Source organism: Jaculus jaculus, chromosome 3 (assembly GCF_020740685.1).
Source record: "Jaculus jaculus isolate mJacJac1 chromosome 3, mJacJac1.mat.Y.cur, whole genome shotgun sequence".
NCBI classification, from domain to species: Eukaryota; Metazoa; Chordata; class Mammalia; order Rodentia; family Dipodidae; genus Jaculus; species Jaculus jaculus.
Window position 1 is genome coordinate 190,259,735 of NC_059104.1, and position 15,172 is coordinate 190,274,906.

General features: G+C 41.2%; 1 protein-coding gene across 2 annotated transcripts in view; it reads left to right on the forward strand.

The window, feature by feature from the left end:
* Positions 1-15,172, forward strand: part of Tsg101 (tumor susceptibility 101) — a 59,656-nt gene that overhangs the window by 16,451 nt on the left and 28,033 nt on the right. For both annotated transcript variants that reach the window (XM_004650803.3, XM_045145447.1), the window contains 2 exons: positions 3,590-3,716; positions 8,957-9,023. In XM_004650803.3, coding sequence (XP_004650860.1) covers positions 3,590-3,716; positions 8,957-9,023 — 194 coding nt within the window. The remainder of the gene's footprint in view (positions 1-3,589; positions 3,717-8,956; positions 9,024-15,172) is intronic.

Genomic DNA, 15,172 nt, shown 5'->3' on the forward strand with positions numbered 1-15,172 from the left:
ACTCTTTCCACGTAAGCATGAGGGCCTGAGACTTCTGGTGGTGTATTTCCCCAGTCCTCTTACAAAAGCTGTGACTATACACAACTGTAGCCTCAGTCTTGTGAGGAACAGAGACCAGAAAATCACAGGGGCTTGCCACAAAAAGAAAAGTGGCAGGCTCTGGACTGAGTAAGAGAATCTGTCTCAAGGAAAAGCAGACGGGTGATTGATGGAGGAGGACGCTGGACTTTATCCTCTGGCCTCTGCAGGAGCATATGAGGCAGCACATCTGCACACATCAGCTAATTCAGTTTTAAACTCAGTTTAACTCAGTCTCAGTTTTATTAAAGTCATCCACAGTGTCAGTGCTTGCTTGAGGAGATGGTGGACTCTTGCTAAAAGAAGATATAATAATGCATATCTACTCTCATTTTTCACAAATGATACCCAGCATATGATTTAAAAGTATCATCCATACCAAAAATGAGGATTGAGTTTAAAAACAAAAAAGATAAAAACAGGACATTCCCTTAGCTTGAGGTAGCCCACTTAACAGACATGTGGAAAAGATTGTGTTCAAGAAAGTAGATGATGAGGGCTAGAGAGATGGCTTAGTGGTTAAGCGTTTGCCTGTGAAGCTTAAGGACCCTGGTTCGAGGCTCGATTCCCCAGGGGGCCCTGATGCACGTTAGCCAGATGCACAAGGGGGTACACGCGTCTGGAGTTTGTTTGCAGTGACTGGAAGCCCTGGCACGCCCATTCTCTCTCCCTCCCTCCCTCCCTCCCTCTCTCTCTCTCTCTGTTGCTCTCAAATAAATAAACAAAAATAAATAAATAAAAAGAAAGTAGATGATGAAATGCAGTATTGTATTAAAAATGAACCAAGTGGAAACCATAGAACTGAAAAATACATAATTGGAATGAAGGGTTCAGTAGATGTGTTGAGTAGCAGATTGAACCCACTAGTACAGAGAACTAATGAATACTTTGTACTTGGAATGCCATTGACATGGGGCAAATGTAAAAAAATAGTTTGTTTTGTTTGTATTTGTTTTTCGAGGTAGGGTCTCACTGTAGCTCAGCCTGACCTGAAATTCACAATGTAGTCTCAGGTAGCCTGGAACTCACGGTGATCCTCCTACCTCTGCCTCCCAAGTGCTAGGATTAAAAGCGTGCGCCACCATGCCGGGACTTAGTTTTCAACATTTTAACTTGGCTAATTGCTACCCAGGACTTAAAATTAAAATTATGTGTTTTTTTTCTAATTTTTATTTCTTCGCAAACAGAAAGCGTGAGAATATGATGCACTAGGGCTTAGTGTCACTGCAAATGAATGCCAGACACATGTGCCACTCTGTGCATCTGGTTTTAAATAGGTACTGGGAAATCGAACCCAGGCTGTCAGGCTTTACAAACAGGTGACTTTAGCTGCTGAGCCATCTCTGCAGCCCTTATTTTTATTTATTTATTTATTTTGGTTTTTCAAGGTAGGGTCTCACTCTAGCCCAGGCTAACCTGGAATTCACTATGTAGTCTCAGGGTGGCCTTGAATTCTCAGTGATCCTCCTACCTCTGTCTACCAAGTGCTGGGATTAAAGGCATGCACCACCACGCCCAGCTTCCTGTTTTTTTCTTTGTTTTTTTTCAAGGCAGTGTGTCAGTAGCCTAGGTTGACCTGTTACTTACTTTGTAGTCCCAGATTCAACTCAGTGATTGTCCTACCTCTGTCTCCTAGGTGCTAGGATTAAAGGTGTGTACTACCACGTCTGACTTAAAATTACATATTTTAAACATTTATGTATGATATTTCACAAATCTGAAAAAATGATTGCTAACTTTAGTAAAATAGATGCAGTTATGCTATAGAGGATCCTGGCAGATAAACATGTTACAAATGTTATGGGCTTAGTACTGCAGAAATGTTTTGCATGCATCATGACCCGCTGGGTATGATATTTTTGCTTGGCTTAGTACCTCGTGGACTCAGGTACACACACCATTATCTCCAGAACTATGTCACATGGCCCACACAGCATTCCTCCACGTGGCTTAGCATTTCATGTACTTGGGCAACACCATTGTCTCCAAGACTGCAGAGTCCTCTGCATGCAGGAAGAGCAAGTAGGGAGAAATATACCCCTTCATGTCCACAATGGCTTAGAAATTAAAAAATGACTTTTGCTGTGTTCCACTGAAAACACTAGTTGGTGGAAAGGCTACTTATTCCCAGTTCTATTACAGGAGGAGGGGCATGAACTTTCAGTATGCATGAAGCAAGAGTAGTTACTAAACACTTGAGAAAAAATGTTAGCAACCTTTTGGAAAAACAGGTAGTTTCGTTTTAGTTGATACTAGAAGTAAAGATCCACAGCAGTTTTTTCATCTTTTGTCATAAATGAAATGATTAAAAACCACATTGCAGCCAGGCATGGTGGCACGCACCTTTAATCCCAACACTCAGGAGGCAGAGGGAGGAGGATTGCTGTAGGTTTGAGGCCAGCCTGAGACTACATAGTGAATTCTAGGTCAGCCTGGACTAGAGCAAGATTCTGCCTTGAAAAAACAAAACAAAACAAAACAAAACCCTTTATTGAGTTAATAAAAATTTTCAGCCATGGGGCCAAGAGAGATGGCCTAGTGGTTAAGGCAACTACCTATAAAGCCAAAGGACCCAGGCTCAGTTTCCCAGTACCCACATAAAGCCAGATGAACAAGGTAGCACATGCATTTGGAGTTTGTTTGCAGTGACTGGCATGCTCATCCTCACTCCCTGAAATAAATAAAATACTTTGAATTTTCTTTCTTTTTCTCTCTTTTTTTTTTTAATCAAGAATAGGGGCTGGAGAGATGGCTTAGCGGTTAAGCGCTTGCCTGTGAAGCCTAAGGACCCCGGTTCGAGGCTCGGTTCCCCAGGTCCCACGTTAGCCAGATGCACAAGGGGGCGCACGCGTCTGGAGTTCGTTTGCAGAGGCTGGAAGCCCTGGCGCGCCCATTCTCTCTCTCCCTCTATCTGTCTTTCTCTCTGTGTCTGTCGCTCTCAAATAAATAAATAAAATTAAAAAAAAAAAAAGAATAGTAGCTGATGCTGGAGAGATGGCATAGCGGTTAAGCGCTTGCCTGTGAAGCCTAAGGACCCTGGTTCGAGGCTCGGTTCCCCAGGTCCCACGTTAGCCAGATGCACAAGGGGGCGCACCCATCTGGAGTTCGTCTGCAGAGGCTGGAAGCCCTGGCGCGCCCATTCTCTCTCTCTCCCTCTATCTGTCTTTCTCTCTGTGTCTGTCACTCTCAAATAAATAAATAAATTGAAAAAAATGTATATAAAAAAAAAGAATAGTACCTGATGCCTGTAATCTGAATACTTGGGAAGATCATGACTTCAAGACCAGCCTTAAGTTACAAAAATACAGTAGAATGAGACTCTGTCTCCAGTAGCCAAAAAGAAGTTGAGGGAGGGAAATAGAAAGAGAAGGAAAAAGAATTTCGTGTTTGGAATCATATAAAGAAAATTGTCAAACTGAGGTGAAAACTGATAAAAATAGCCAGACTTTATTATTTTTCTGAAAAATGCCTCTGTACCTGACATTTCTCCCCCCCCCCCCCCCATTTTTAGCCACAGTCAGACTTACTGGAGCTTATTCAGGTCATGATTGTGATATTTGGAGAAGAGCCTCCAGTGTTTTCTCGTCCAACTATTTCTGCACCTTACCCATCATATGCAGCAACAGGACCACCAAATAGTAAGTAGAATTGAGGTTTGACTTTACAATTAATTTAAACTGAATCTTGTTAAATATTTGTAATAACTTCACTTTGCTTTCTAGCTTGTCCAGTTAGTGGAATTTTTGGAGGTGTTCTAAGACCCCACATCTGCATGTACAAATTCTTGCCAAAGACTGGCATTTGGGCTTCGCTTTGTGGGTAGAAATCTTAGTGTGTATGTGCTATATTCCAAAATGGAAGAGAAAATGCTGGAATAGAGCTAGAATTTCTTAAAATTATGCATGCCATGGAATAGCCTCATTCGATCAGCAGGGAAGCAGATGTTCCCTAAAAGGTACTCTGAGCGCTCCTTTCTGCAGCTCCAGTTTGTAAGTTACGTCACAGAGAAGGAGTAACTACACACTGCCATTTGCAGTCAGCTATTCTGGTGTACATACTTGGAGTTCTAGCTCTCAGCTGCTGCTTTTCAGTACAGCCAATTCAAGGCTTTACCTTGGACAGAGGGTATGGACATGGAAAACAATACCAATTTTCCCTTAATTGGTGTATATTATCCCTATTTGTTATGTAAATGATCCATACTGATGTTTTAAAGTCATCCTGCATAATGGGGAGTTGGTTGTACTTGTGATTTTACTAAATTTGCATTGCTTTTATTGTATTTTGTGTTTTGCGCTGTGATCCTTTTTTGTAAATTTTATTTATGATTCCAATTAGTCAAACTTTTATCCTTTTTTCTTTGTGTGTTTTGTGCATGTGTGTATATGCATGTTCCTGTGTGTGTGAGTACACGTATGTGTACATGCAAAGGCCAAAGCCTATTCCTCAGTCATTCTCCACCTTGTTTTATTTTTTAAAAATATGATATTTACTTATTTATGAGAGAGAAAGAGACAGAGAAAAAGAGCATGCCAGGGCCTCTAGTTACTGCATATGAACTCCAGACACATGTGTCCCCTTGTGCATCTGGCTTATGTGGGTCCTAGGGAATTGAACCCGGGTCCTTAGGCTTTGCAGGCAAATGCCATAACCACTAAGCCATTTCTCCAGTCCCCTCTACCTTGTTTTTTGAGACAAGGTCTCTCACTGCACCTAGAGCGCACCCATTAGGCTAGACTAGCCAGCCAGTCAGCAAGCCCCAAAGGAACCCCTGTCTCTGCCTCCCCAGCGCTGGGACTTCAGGAATGCACTTTACAAATTGAGTCTTTCTCCAGCCCCAGATTTAATTACCTCCTAATACTAATTATGTGTTTATTTTTCTTTTGCTGAAAATTGCTCCTTTTTTTAAATCCATCCTATCTTGTGGAACATCTTGATTTGTAAGCAGAATGGGAAAGTAAAAAAATAATTTTCTGATTTGACTTCCCTCCTTACCTTCACAGAAGCAGCTTGGTCTTAGGGTTAGTGCTGCTTTTATTAAGGATATTGGTGATTCTTTTAGCTCACAAACTTGTTTTCATGTTATTAAATCCTATTGGCTGAGTACCCAATAGTGGACAATAATGCTTATTTGAGTTTTAACTACCAAATATTTCCTGGTCCCATATTCTTGTTTATTTGCTCAAATATAGTCTGTTATCACTTAAAGGGAAACTTTTTTAGAAATTTAGACAGACTCTAAGCAACACTTTTTTCCCCTAGATTTCTTTTAGTTTGGCACTAGAAGTGCAATATTCTAGAAAGACCACCCTAATCACTGTGGCAGTCCAAATTTATACTCATTGTCTCATTAAACATAGGCTCCCCAACCTGTGGCTCAAAACATTTTTATTTTATTTTTAAATAACTTACTTATTTGAGGGAGGGGGAAGGGAGTGTGTGTATATATGTATGTATGTGGGCACACAAGAGCTTCCTGATGCTGCAAATTCCAGATACATGTGCCACTTTATGCATCTGACCTTACATAAGTACTAGGGAATCAAATCTGGGCCATGAAGCTTTACAAACAAGTACATTTAACCATTGAGCCATCTCTCCAGCCCTCAACACATTTTTAGATGGAAATGTCATGTCACAATGTCAAACATCTGGACATCCCTGCTAGAGCTAATTTAAATAAATCATCAAAAGAGACCAGTTTACTGTCCGACCATTCCAGTTCAAATACGTTTTATACATTTAGGTAATGTACATTATTATTATGTATGAAAAAAAGAAATAAAGACCTGAATTTCTGCCACACACATTCACAAGAAATTGGACACATATTTAAATAAATGCTTGTTTAGTAGTGAGAATTGTGCACTTATGGTTCAGAACACTTTCTTATTTTTTTGAGGGTGACTTTTGAGCAAACTATTGAGTCACATCACCAGATAGTGTTAATAGGCAGACGTGATGGTGATGTCTGTAGTCCTTTTGACTTGGGAGGCTAAGGCAAGAGGATTGCTTGGGCCCAGGAGGTTTACAGTCACCCTGGATGACATCGTGTTACTTCGGATCTTAAAAAAGTCAGCTGGCTGGGCATGGTGATGCATGCCTTTAATCCCAGCATTCAGGAGGCAGAGATAGGTGGATCACCATGAGTTCAAGGCCACCCTGAGACTACGTAGTGAATCCCAGGTCAGCCTGAGCTAAAGTGAAACCTTACCTTGAAAAATGAAATGGGGTAGAGGGGAAAGCCAGCATTGGGTTGGAGAGATGGCTCAGTGGTTAAGGCACTTGCTTGCAAAGCCTGATAACCTAGTTTCAATTACCTAGTACCCACAGAGAGCCAGATACACACAGTGGTGCATGCGGCCGGAGGCTCTGTGCCCCTGTTTGTATTCTTTCTCTGTCTCTCCCCACCTCTTGCTAATAAATAAAAATGCAGTTTTAAAGTGAACATTAAGCAGGATGTGGTAGCTCACACCTTCAATCCCAGCTCCTGGGAGGCTCAGGCACTGGATCGCTGTGAATTCGAGGCCAACATAACACTGCAGAGGGAGACCCTGCCTCAAAAACAAATAAACAAGAGCTGGAGGAATGGTTTAGCAGTTAAGGCATTTGCCTGCAAAGCCCAAGGACCCAGGATCCATTCCCCAGCACTCACCTAAGCCATATGCATAAGGAGGCACATGCATCTGGAGTTTGTTTGCAGGCTGGAGTCCCTGGTGTGCCCACTCTTTCTCCCCCTCTTTCTCTGTCAAGTAAGTAAATAAGTAAAAACAAAATATTTAACAAATGAAAAAACAAAACACCTAGCATTACATCCAAACCTCAATTAAAAATGCACATTTATTAAGGGATAACTATTCATCATACAACATTGTTACTTTCCTAACAGTTATCCTGTCTATTGTTTATTAATGTCCCATTTTTGTGTGTTTGTGTGTGTTTTTCTGGTTCTAAACTTAGTTTGCCTTGCTATCTGCTTCCTTGCCAGTCTAAAGCAAACTTGTTATTTCCCTGAGTTGAAACCTAAAGACTTGGATGAAATTGTTAGTTGCCCTCCCCTCCACCAGGTAGGGTCTCACTCTAGCCCAGGCTTACCTGGAACTCGCTCTGTTGCTCCAGGCTGGCCTCAAGACCACAGCAGTCTTTTTCTCCCTCAGCCTTCTGAGTGCTGGGATTAAAGGCATGCACCACCACACCCAGATTGAAATTGTTGGGTTTTCAGGAAGGAGAATTGCTTATAATCATGAGGAAATTACTTAAAACTAGGAGGTGCTGGCTGTTAGGTTGGAGAGAGAAACTAGTCCAAGAGTGGGTGGGAACTGGTTGTGTTTCTAATATCTAATAGTAGCCACATCTTTTCTAAGAGATGGTCTTAAATACAAACTCTAAGCTTCTTGCCTGGAAAGAAAAACTGTGTGTGGGTGGGTGGGATCTAGCAGTAGTGACATTTTGGGGAGTTCTTTCTTTCTGAAGCACTGACATAATCCTTGCTTTATTATACTTAGAAAAGATGTATTTATGATACCTACCGATTCACCCTAACAAGAAAGCTGTGAGGCTGGCAACTTAAAAGATCGTGTGTTCATCAACTGGGGAAGGCTTCTAAGGCCTTCATAGGAGCCCTTGTACTTCTCCTGCTTACTTGAATTTTGTCCTCTAGAAATTCATTCTTTGTAGGCGCCAAGTCTTGCCTCTAAGCTTCATCTGCGTTCCTCATCTACATTACTTAGGGTCAGAACAGCACCTTTCCTGGGTGAGCCTCAAAGTAGCACTGTGTACTCTCCTGTCTTTACACTTAACATAACACACACAGACCATACCCACTTGTTTTTTTTCTTTGCTTATTGCCCCAACTAGATTCTAAGGCAACTTGCAGCCAAGGATTCCTTCTCCTCTCCTTATCCTTTCTCTTGTCTGCCTCCTCTTTTTTCTCTTCTTCATTTATCTTTCTTTCCATCCCCTCCCTCTGTTCATTTATGGACTTAAGGGCTAATTCATAAGTGCATCTAGTAAAAGAAGTTTCATTGAAAAAAAGACTGACTCTGAAAGCAAGTCTTTTCTCCTCTGTGTTGATTAGCCTTTTGGCAACACTGACAATTTGATACTATTTGATTCTGTTAGTGCACTATGTAAAGAATAAATAAGGCATTCTGGATTGACTTTTTTTCCCTAGTATTTCCAAGCCTGTCTTTTCTTTGTAACCAGTCTAGATGAATATAAATGAAAGTTTTGTTTTTTTTCTTTTCTTTTCTTTTTTCGGGGTAGGGTCTTACTGTAGCTCAGGCTGACCTGGAATTCACTATGTAGTCTCAGGGTGGCCTTGAACTCATGGCGATCATCCTACCTCTCTGCCTCCTGAGTGCTGGGATTAAAGGTATGCGCCACCATGCCCAGCTTTAAATGTAAGTTTTATACAGGACTTCTCATAGTCACCAGGAGGCTTGTAGTTTTCAGGGCAGCAGAAGCAGCTGTGCAGATCAGTTAGCACACGTGCAAGAATGGTCAGAAGATTTCTTAGGTACTACAAGAAGTCACCTAAGAAGCTGATCTTGGACCAGAAGAGGCCAGAGTGACCTTTACCTAAACTAGAAACGGAGCCTCTTGTCTCGGGCTGCAGATGAGCAGGTCCCAGAGCTGACCAGGTGTGATTTCTCGTGTACATTTTCATGCTTAATGCTTGGAGGATCATGTGACCTGAGTGTACTAACTTATGGAAGTAAAGAACTAACAACTCAGGTGTTTGTTCAAGGCCAAGATTTGCATCTTGTGTGAAATTTTGCTGTGGCTTTATGGTGATACCTAGTATTCAGTAGCTTTTATATGCAAGACTGTATTTTATTTTTAAATACTATTTTAAATGTTAAAAAATTGTTTTTAGCCTCCTACATGCCAGGCATGCCAAGTGGAATCTCTGCATACCCATCTGGATATCCTCCCAATCCCAGGTAATGAAAATTGACCTTCTGAATGATTGTATTAGAAATTCTGTTAGATGTGAATCAAATAATGATGATAACTAGAACAGTAAAACAAATTTAGTGGAAATTTGATAAAAGATAAAGCTTGGTTTATTGGTAGATTTTTATAATTTCATTTTTTATAGTTTCATACATGTATGTAGTTATTTTTCTCTTCAATTTTTAAAAACTGTTTATTTATAAGCAGATAAGAGAGACAAAGAGAAGGGACATGACTGGACCTCTAGCCCCTACAAATGAACTCCAGATGCATGTACCACCTTGTGTTTCTGGCTTTACATGGGCACTGGGGAATCAAACCTGAGTTGTTAGGCTTTGCAGGTCGGTGTGTTAACCATTGAGCAATTTCGCCAGTCACACTTTTATTTTTAATACTTTTATATATTTGCAAGCAAAGAGAGAGAGAGAGAGCCAGGCATGGTGGTGCATGCCTTTAATCCTAGCACTCGGGAGGCAGAAGTAGGGGGATCGTCCTGAGTTCAAGGCCACCCCTGAGACTACGTAGTGAATTCCAGGTCAGCCTGGGCAAGAGTGAGACCCTACCTCAAAAAAATAAAACAAAAAGAAATAGAGAGAATGGGCATGTCAGGGTGTTTATCCACTGCAGACGAAGTCTAGATGCATGTGCCACTGTGCATCTGGCTTTACATAGGTACTTAAGAATTGAGCCCAGGTCGTTAGGTTTGCAGGAAAGTACCTTAACTACTAAGCTAACTCTAGCCCCTTACTTTTATTTTTTTTTAAGACAGTCTGCCTGTGTAGTCCAGGCTCACAATTCTCTTCCCTAAGCCTCCTAAGTGCATAGGCATGTGCTGCCATGCTAAGTTTATTGTTGGAATTTTATGATTCATGTACATAGCTTGAAAGGAGTGTTTTCTAGTCTAGAGGAATGCAGCTTCACTTTATTTACAGAGAGGAAAGTGTAGTATTGGTAATGACATAATCTTGATAGGTTTTAGGTGTTGAAATCCTTGCTACTTCCCTCTTCAGTTTGTATCTTCAGATTGCTGAAAGATTAATGGAATATTGGTTTTAAAGATGAGCTAAGGAGAAAACTATTTTAGTAGTTGTTGCAGTCAGGTTCACATTGCTGGCAGAAATCACCTGACCAAGAGCAGCTGTGGGGGGGGGGGAAAAAAGAGCTTTATTTTGGCTTACAGACTCAAGGGGAAGCTCCATGATGGCAGGGGAAAACGATGGCATGAGCAGAGGGTGGACATCACTTCTGGCCAACATCAGGTGGACAACAGGAGCAGGAGAGTGTGACAAACACTGGCAAGGGAAAAGTGGCTGTAATGCCCATAAGCCCCAATATACTGCCTCCAGAGGCTTTAATCCCCAAATCTCCATCAGAACCTAGCATTCAGAATACCTAAGTTTATGGGAGACAACTGAATCAAACCACCACATTCTGCCCCTGGCCTCCATAAATTGATATTCATGCATGTTATATAATGCATTCAGTCCACCTTTAAAAGCTTCCAAAGTTTTTATCAATCCTAATGGTGTTCAAACATCCACATAATACAAGGTCTTATAACTGAGCCATAATACCAAAATAATAATAATAATAATGGAACAGAATAAACATACACACTGCAAAAGAAAGACTCAACCAGTACACAATTTGAAACAACCAGGGCAAACCTCAAACTCTGTAATTTCAAATCCAACAACTCTAGTCAGTGACAAGTCTCCAAGTCCGATAATTCTAACCAGCAGCAAGTCTTTGGAGTTCCCATTCCCCCCCCTCCAGCTAGGCTAGTCACAGTCCTGGAAAACTTCATCCAGAGCTATCAGCTTTCCTTAGTAGCCATCTTGTGGTCCCGGCATCTCCACAGGATCTCCACTGCAGCCCACAGTTCATCCTCATGGTTCCATCTGGTCTCCATGCAGGCATCTAGCAAACCTGTTTCATGCTGCCTGTGGCCGTTTCCAAAACACAAAATCATTTTGCAAATTCAATGACCCTCTCTTTCCTGCATTTTTTATACTCCATAATACCAGGTGGAGTGCCGATTTGTTAATCCAGGGGAGGAATAAAGCAGACTTTGAAGAACAGGACATACTTTCAGCATTTAGGCCCCTTGAAAAAGAGTCTAGATTCTTCCTATTGCCCCAGTCTCTCTCAAAGGTTGTAATCTCTCATGTAATTGCAGCTAAAGAGCAGAAGTTTTACCAAAGATTTCTTTCTATACCATATCCCTCTGCTCACACCAGTCCTTTTCTGTGCATTGCAACCCTGCACAAGTTCTCAGGACATGGGCATAACAGCAAGCCTCTCATACAAACTGCTAGCCCAGTCCAGGCAAAGCTCTTTCTTACCCTCATAAGCCAAACCTCATAGTCCATAGTTCTTACTACATTCAGGTATTTCAACTCAACCAGAATAGTCCATCAAGCTGTACTTACAGCACTGCAAAACATTTCTTAGGCCAAGGTTTTAAATCCTCCCACTTTCCTCTTGAAAATCAGTTCCAAAAGGCCAAAGCCTAACAGCCAGGTGTCTAGCAGCAAATGACACCACTTCTCGATACCAATATTACTATTGTAGTCAGGTTTGCATTGCTGGCAGAAATCACCCTACCAAGTCTTGGGGGGGGGTATTTTTGGCAGGGCGTGGTGGCACATGCCTTTAATTTCAGCACTCGGGAGGCAGAGGTAGGGGGATCACCATGAGTTTGAGGCCACCCTGAGACTAGATAGTGAATTCCAGGTCAGCCTGGATGAGAATGAAACCTTACCTTGTAAAACAAAACAAAAAATAAAAAGATTTATTACAGACTTGTGGAGAAGTTCCATAATGGCAGGGGAAAACGATGACATGAGCAGAGAGTGGACATCATCTGCTGGCCAATATCAGGTAGATAACAGGAACAGAAGAGTGTGCCAAACATCAGCAAGGACTGGCTATAACACCCATAAGTCTGTCCCTAACAATACACTGCCTCCAGGAAGTGTTAATTCCCATATCTCCATCAGCTGGGAATCTAGCATTCAGAACACCTCTTAAGTTTATGGGAGACACCTGAATCAAACCACCACAGTATTTAATACTGTTTTTACCTATTTCAATTTTTTTTTATTTTGCTTTTATATGTATGTTTGATGTATGCGTGTGTGTATGTGTAGACACATGTATCCTGTGCAGAAGCCAGAGAACATGGGTGTTTTCCTGTATCTTTTACTTTATTTCTTGAGATGAGTCTGCCACTGAACCTTAAGTTGCCATTTTTCATTGAGGCCGGTTGGCTAGAGAGCCCCAGTGATTCTCCCGCCTCCTCCCCCTCCCCACTCAGCGCTGGGTTCAAGGCATGCTTGGCCATGGCCAACTTATTTATGTGGGTGCTGACAGTGGAATTCAGGTCCTCATGCTGGCACAGCAAATGGCCCTTAACCTACTGTGCCATCTCCCAGCCTCTAAGACCATGTTTTTTCAAAAGAGCTTTTCTCAGAATTAGAGAATCAGTTAACTATAAAGTCTTATATGTCTCATTGAGTTCATAGATAAACTATATTTTCAACCTTTATTATGCATTTGGTAATAACATGGTAAAATTAAGTTCATAGTGAATGCAGTCTGACTAACACTAGAGAAAGTCAAATAATTATTAACAGGTGTTTTAAATGTGTACTTGTTACACTGGTAATCTAGGAATACTCTCTGAAAGGATTTTTTGTAACTAAACATGTAAGACTGGTATGTACTGATGCCTAGAGGAGATTTTGAATGACTATAATGTGGGTGGGGGGGATGGTTTAGATGGGCCCAGGCTGGCTTTGACTGTAATCACTGTGGAACTGAGGATGGCACTGAACTCCTGATCCTCCCTGCCTCTACCTCCCAATTGTTAGGATTATAGATGTACACTACCACACCCAGTCATAAAATTTTATATTCTATTTTTAGCTTCCTATAGCCAGGTCATAACCCTTACAGATAAATGTAGCCAGAGTTCCTGAGCACTTATCATACATGAATGTATGTATGTACATATATAATTTCCAGAGTATTGAAACTTTTTGTTTCTTTTCAAATTTGTTTTTATTTTTTTATTTTTTTATGTTTATTTATTTATTTGAAAGTGGCAGAGAGAGAGAGAGAGAATGGGCACGCCAGGGCCTCCAGCCACTGCAAACAAACCCTAGACGCATGTGCCCCCTTGTACATCAGGCTAACGTGGGTTCTGGGGAATTGAGCCTTGAACTAGGGTCCTTAGGCTTCACAGTCAAGTGCTTAACCATGAAGCCATCTCTCCAGCCCCTCAAATTTGTTTTTATTAACAACTTCCATGATTATAAAAAAAATCCCATGGTAATGCCCTCCCTCCCCCCTGAAACTTTGAATATAGAAAACTTAACATTTCTGGGCAGAAAGTAGAGGGATGTCAGGGACAAAAGAGAAAGATTACTGTGGTAGTTGTACATAGCCAGGTTACAAGTTTTAGATTCTTAAGGCCCCACATTTCTTGAATCAATTCTAAAAATGGAAACATATCTGAAGCTTTTTTAATCAGCAATTGGTAATATAAAAGCAACTTCAGACTTGAGTAAATAACTCTTCCAGGATGCAAATTTAGGACCATTGTTTCCAAGTTACATAAAAATGACATTTAGTGTTCCATAGAAAGGTGAGCATTTGTTGGGAATACTGTAAATGATACTTATAGATTTAAGATGCTTACACATGATTGAAGGAGAGATTTCTAGAAAGTTCTTTCTAACATTGATATGAATACATGATACGAACCATAAAGTGAGAAGAAATGTTTTTAAAACTATTTAAGGAGTATTTTCAGGGCTGGAGAGGTGGCTTAGCAGTTCAGATGCTCACAAAGCTGGCTGGCCCTGATTCAGTTCCCTAGCACCTGCAAAACCAGATATGCAACATGGTGCATGCTTCTAGAGTTCATTTGCAGCAGTAAGAAGCCCTACTGTGCCCATGTTCTCTCCCAATTTTTCTTTTTCTCAAATGACTAAAAATTTTTTAATATTTATTTGGACAGAGACCAAGGAAAAGAGGCAGAAAGTGGGTGGGTGCACCACTGTGAATGAACTTCAGACACATGTACCACCTTGTGCATCTGGCTATATGTGGGTACTGGGGAGTCAAACCTAGGTTGAGTTTGCACACAAGTGCCTTTAACGAGCCACTTGTTCAGCCCAATAAGTTATTTTTTAAATTTTATTATTATTTATTTATTTGAGAGAGAAAGAAAGGGAATTGAGGGCCTCTAACCACTGCAAATAACCTCCAGACTCATGCACTACTTTGTGCATCTGGCTTTATCGGGGTCCTGGGGAATCAAACCTGGGCCCTTTGGCTTTGCAGGCAAATGCCTTAGCTGCTAAGCCATCTCTCTAGCCCATAAAATATTTTTTAAACATTTTATTTTATTTTATTTGTTAGAGAGAGAGAGGCAGAGAGAGAATGGGCGTGACAGGGCCGCCAGCCACTGCAGATGAACTCCAGGCACATGTGCTACCTTGTGCATCTGGCTTTCATGGGTCCTAGGGAATCAAACCTGGGTCCTTTGGCTTTGTAAGCAAGTGCCTTCACCATTGAGCCATCTCTGCAGCCCCATAATTTTATTTTTTGTTGTTTTGTTTTTCGAGGTAGGGTCTCACTCTAGCCCAGGCTGACCTGGAATTCACTATGGAGTCTTAGGGTGCACTCGAACTCACTGCGCTCCTCCTGCCTCTGCCTCCCAAGTGCTGGGATTAAAGATGTGAGCCACCATGGCTTCCATAAAATATTTTTTATTTATGTATTTGTTTGAGGGAGGAAGAATATGGGCATGCCAGGGCCTCCAGTCAGTGCAAAGAACTCCAAATGCATGAGCCACCTTGTGCATCTGGCTTACATGGGTACTTTGGCTTTGCAGACAAACGCCTTAACCACTAAGCCCCCCATAAAGTTTTTTTTTTCCCATAAGGTATTTTTTTAGATTATTTTCATGTTACATATTTGAAAAAGCTACCAATAAGTTTCAGGCAAAATTTATAGACAACATTTAAAAAAATTTTTTTGTTGTTTATTTTTATTTATTTGAGAGCAACAGAGAGAAAGAGACAGATAGAGATAGAGAGAATGAATGGGCACACCAGGGCTTCCA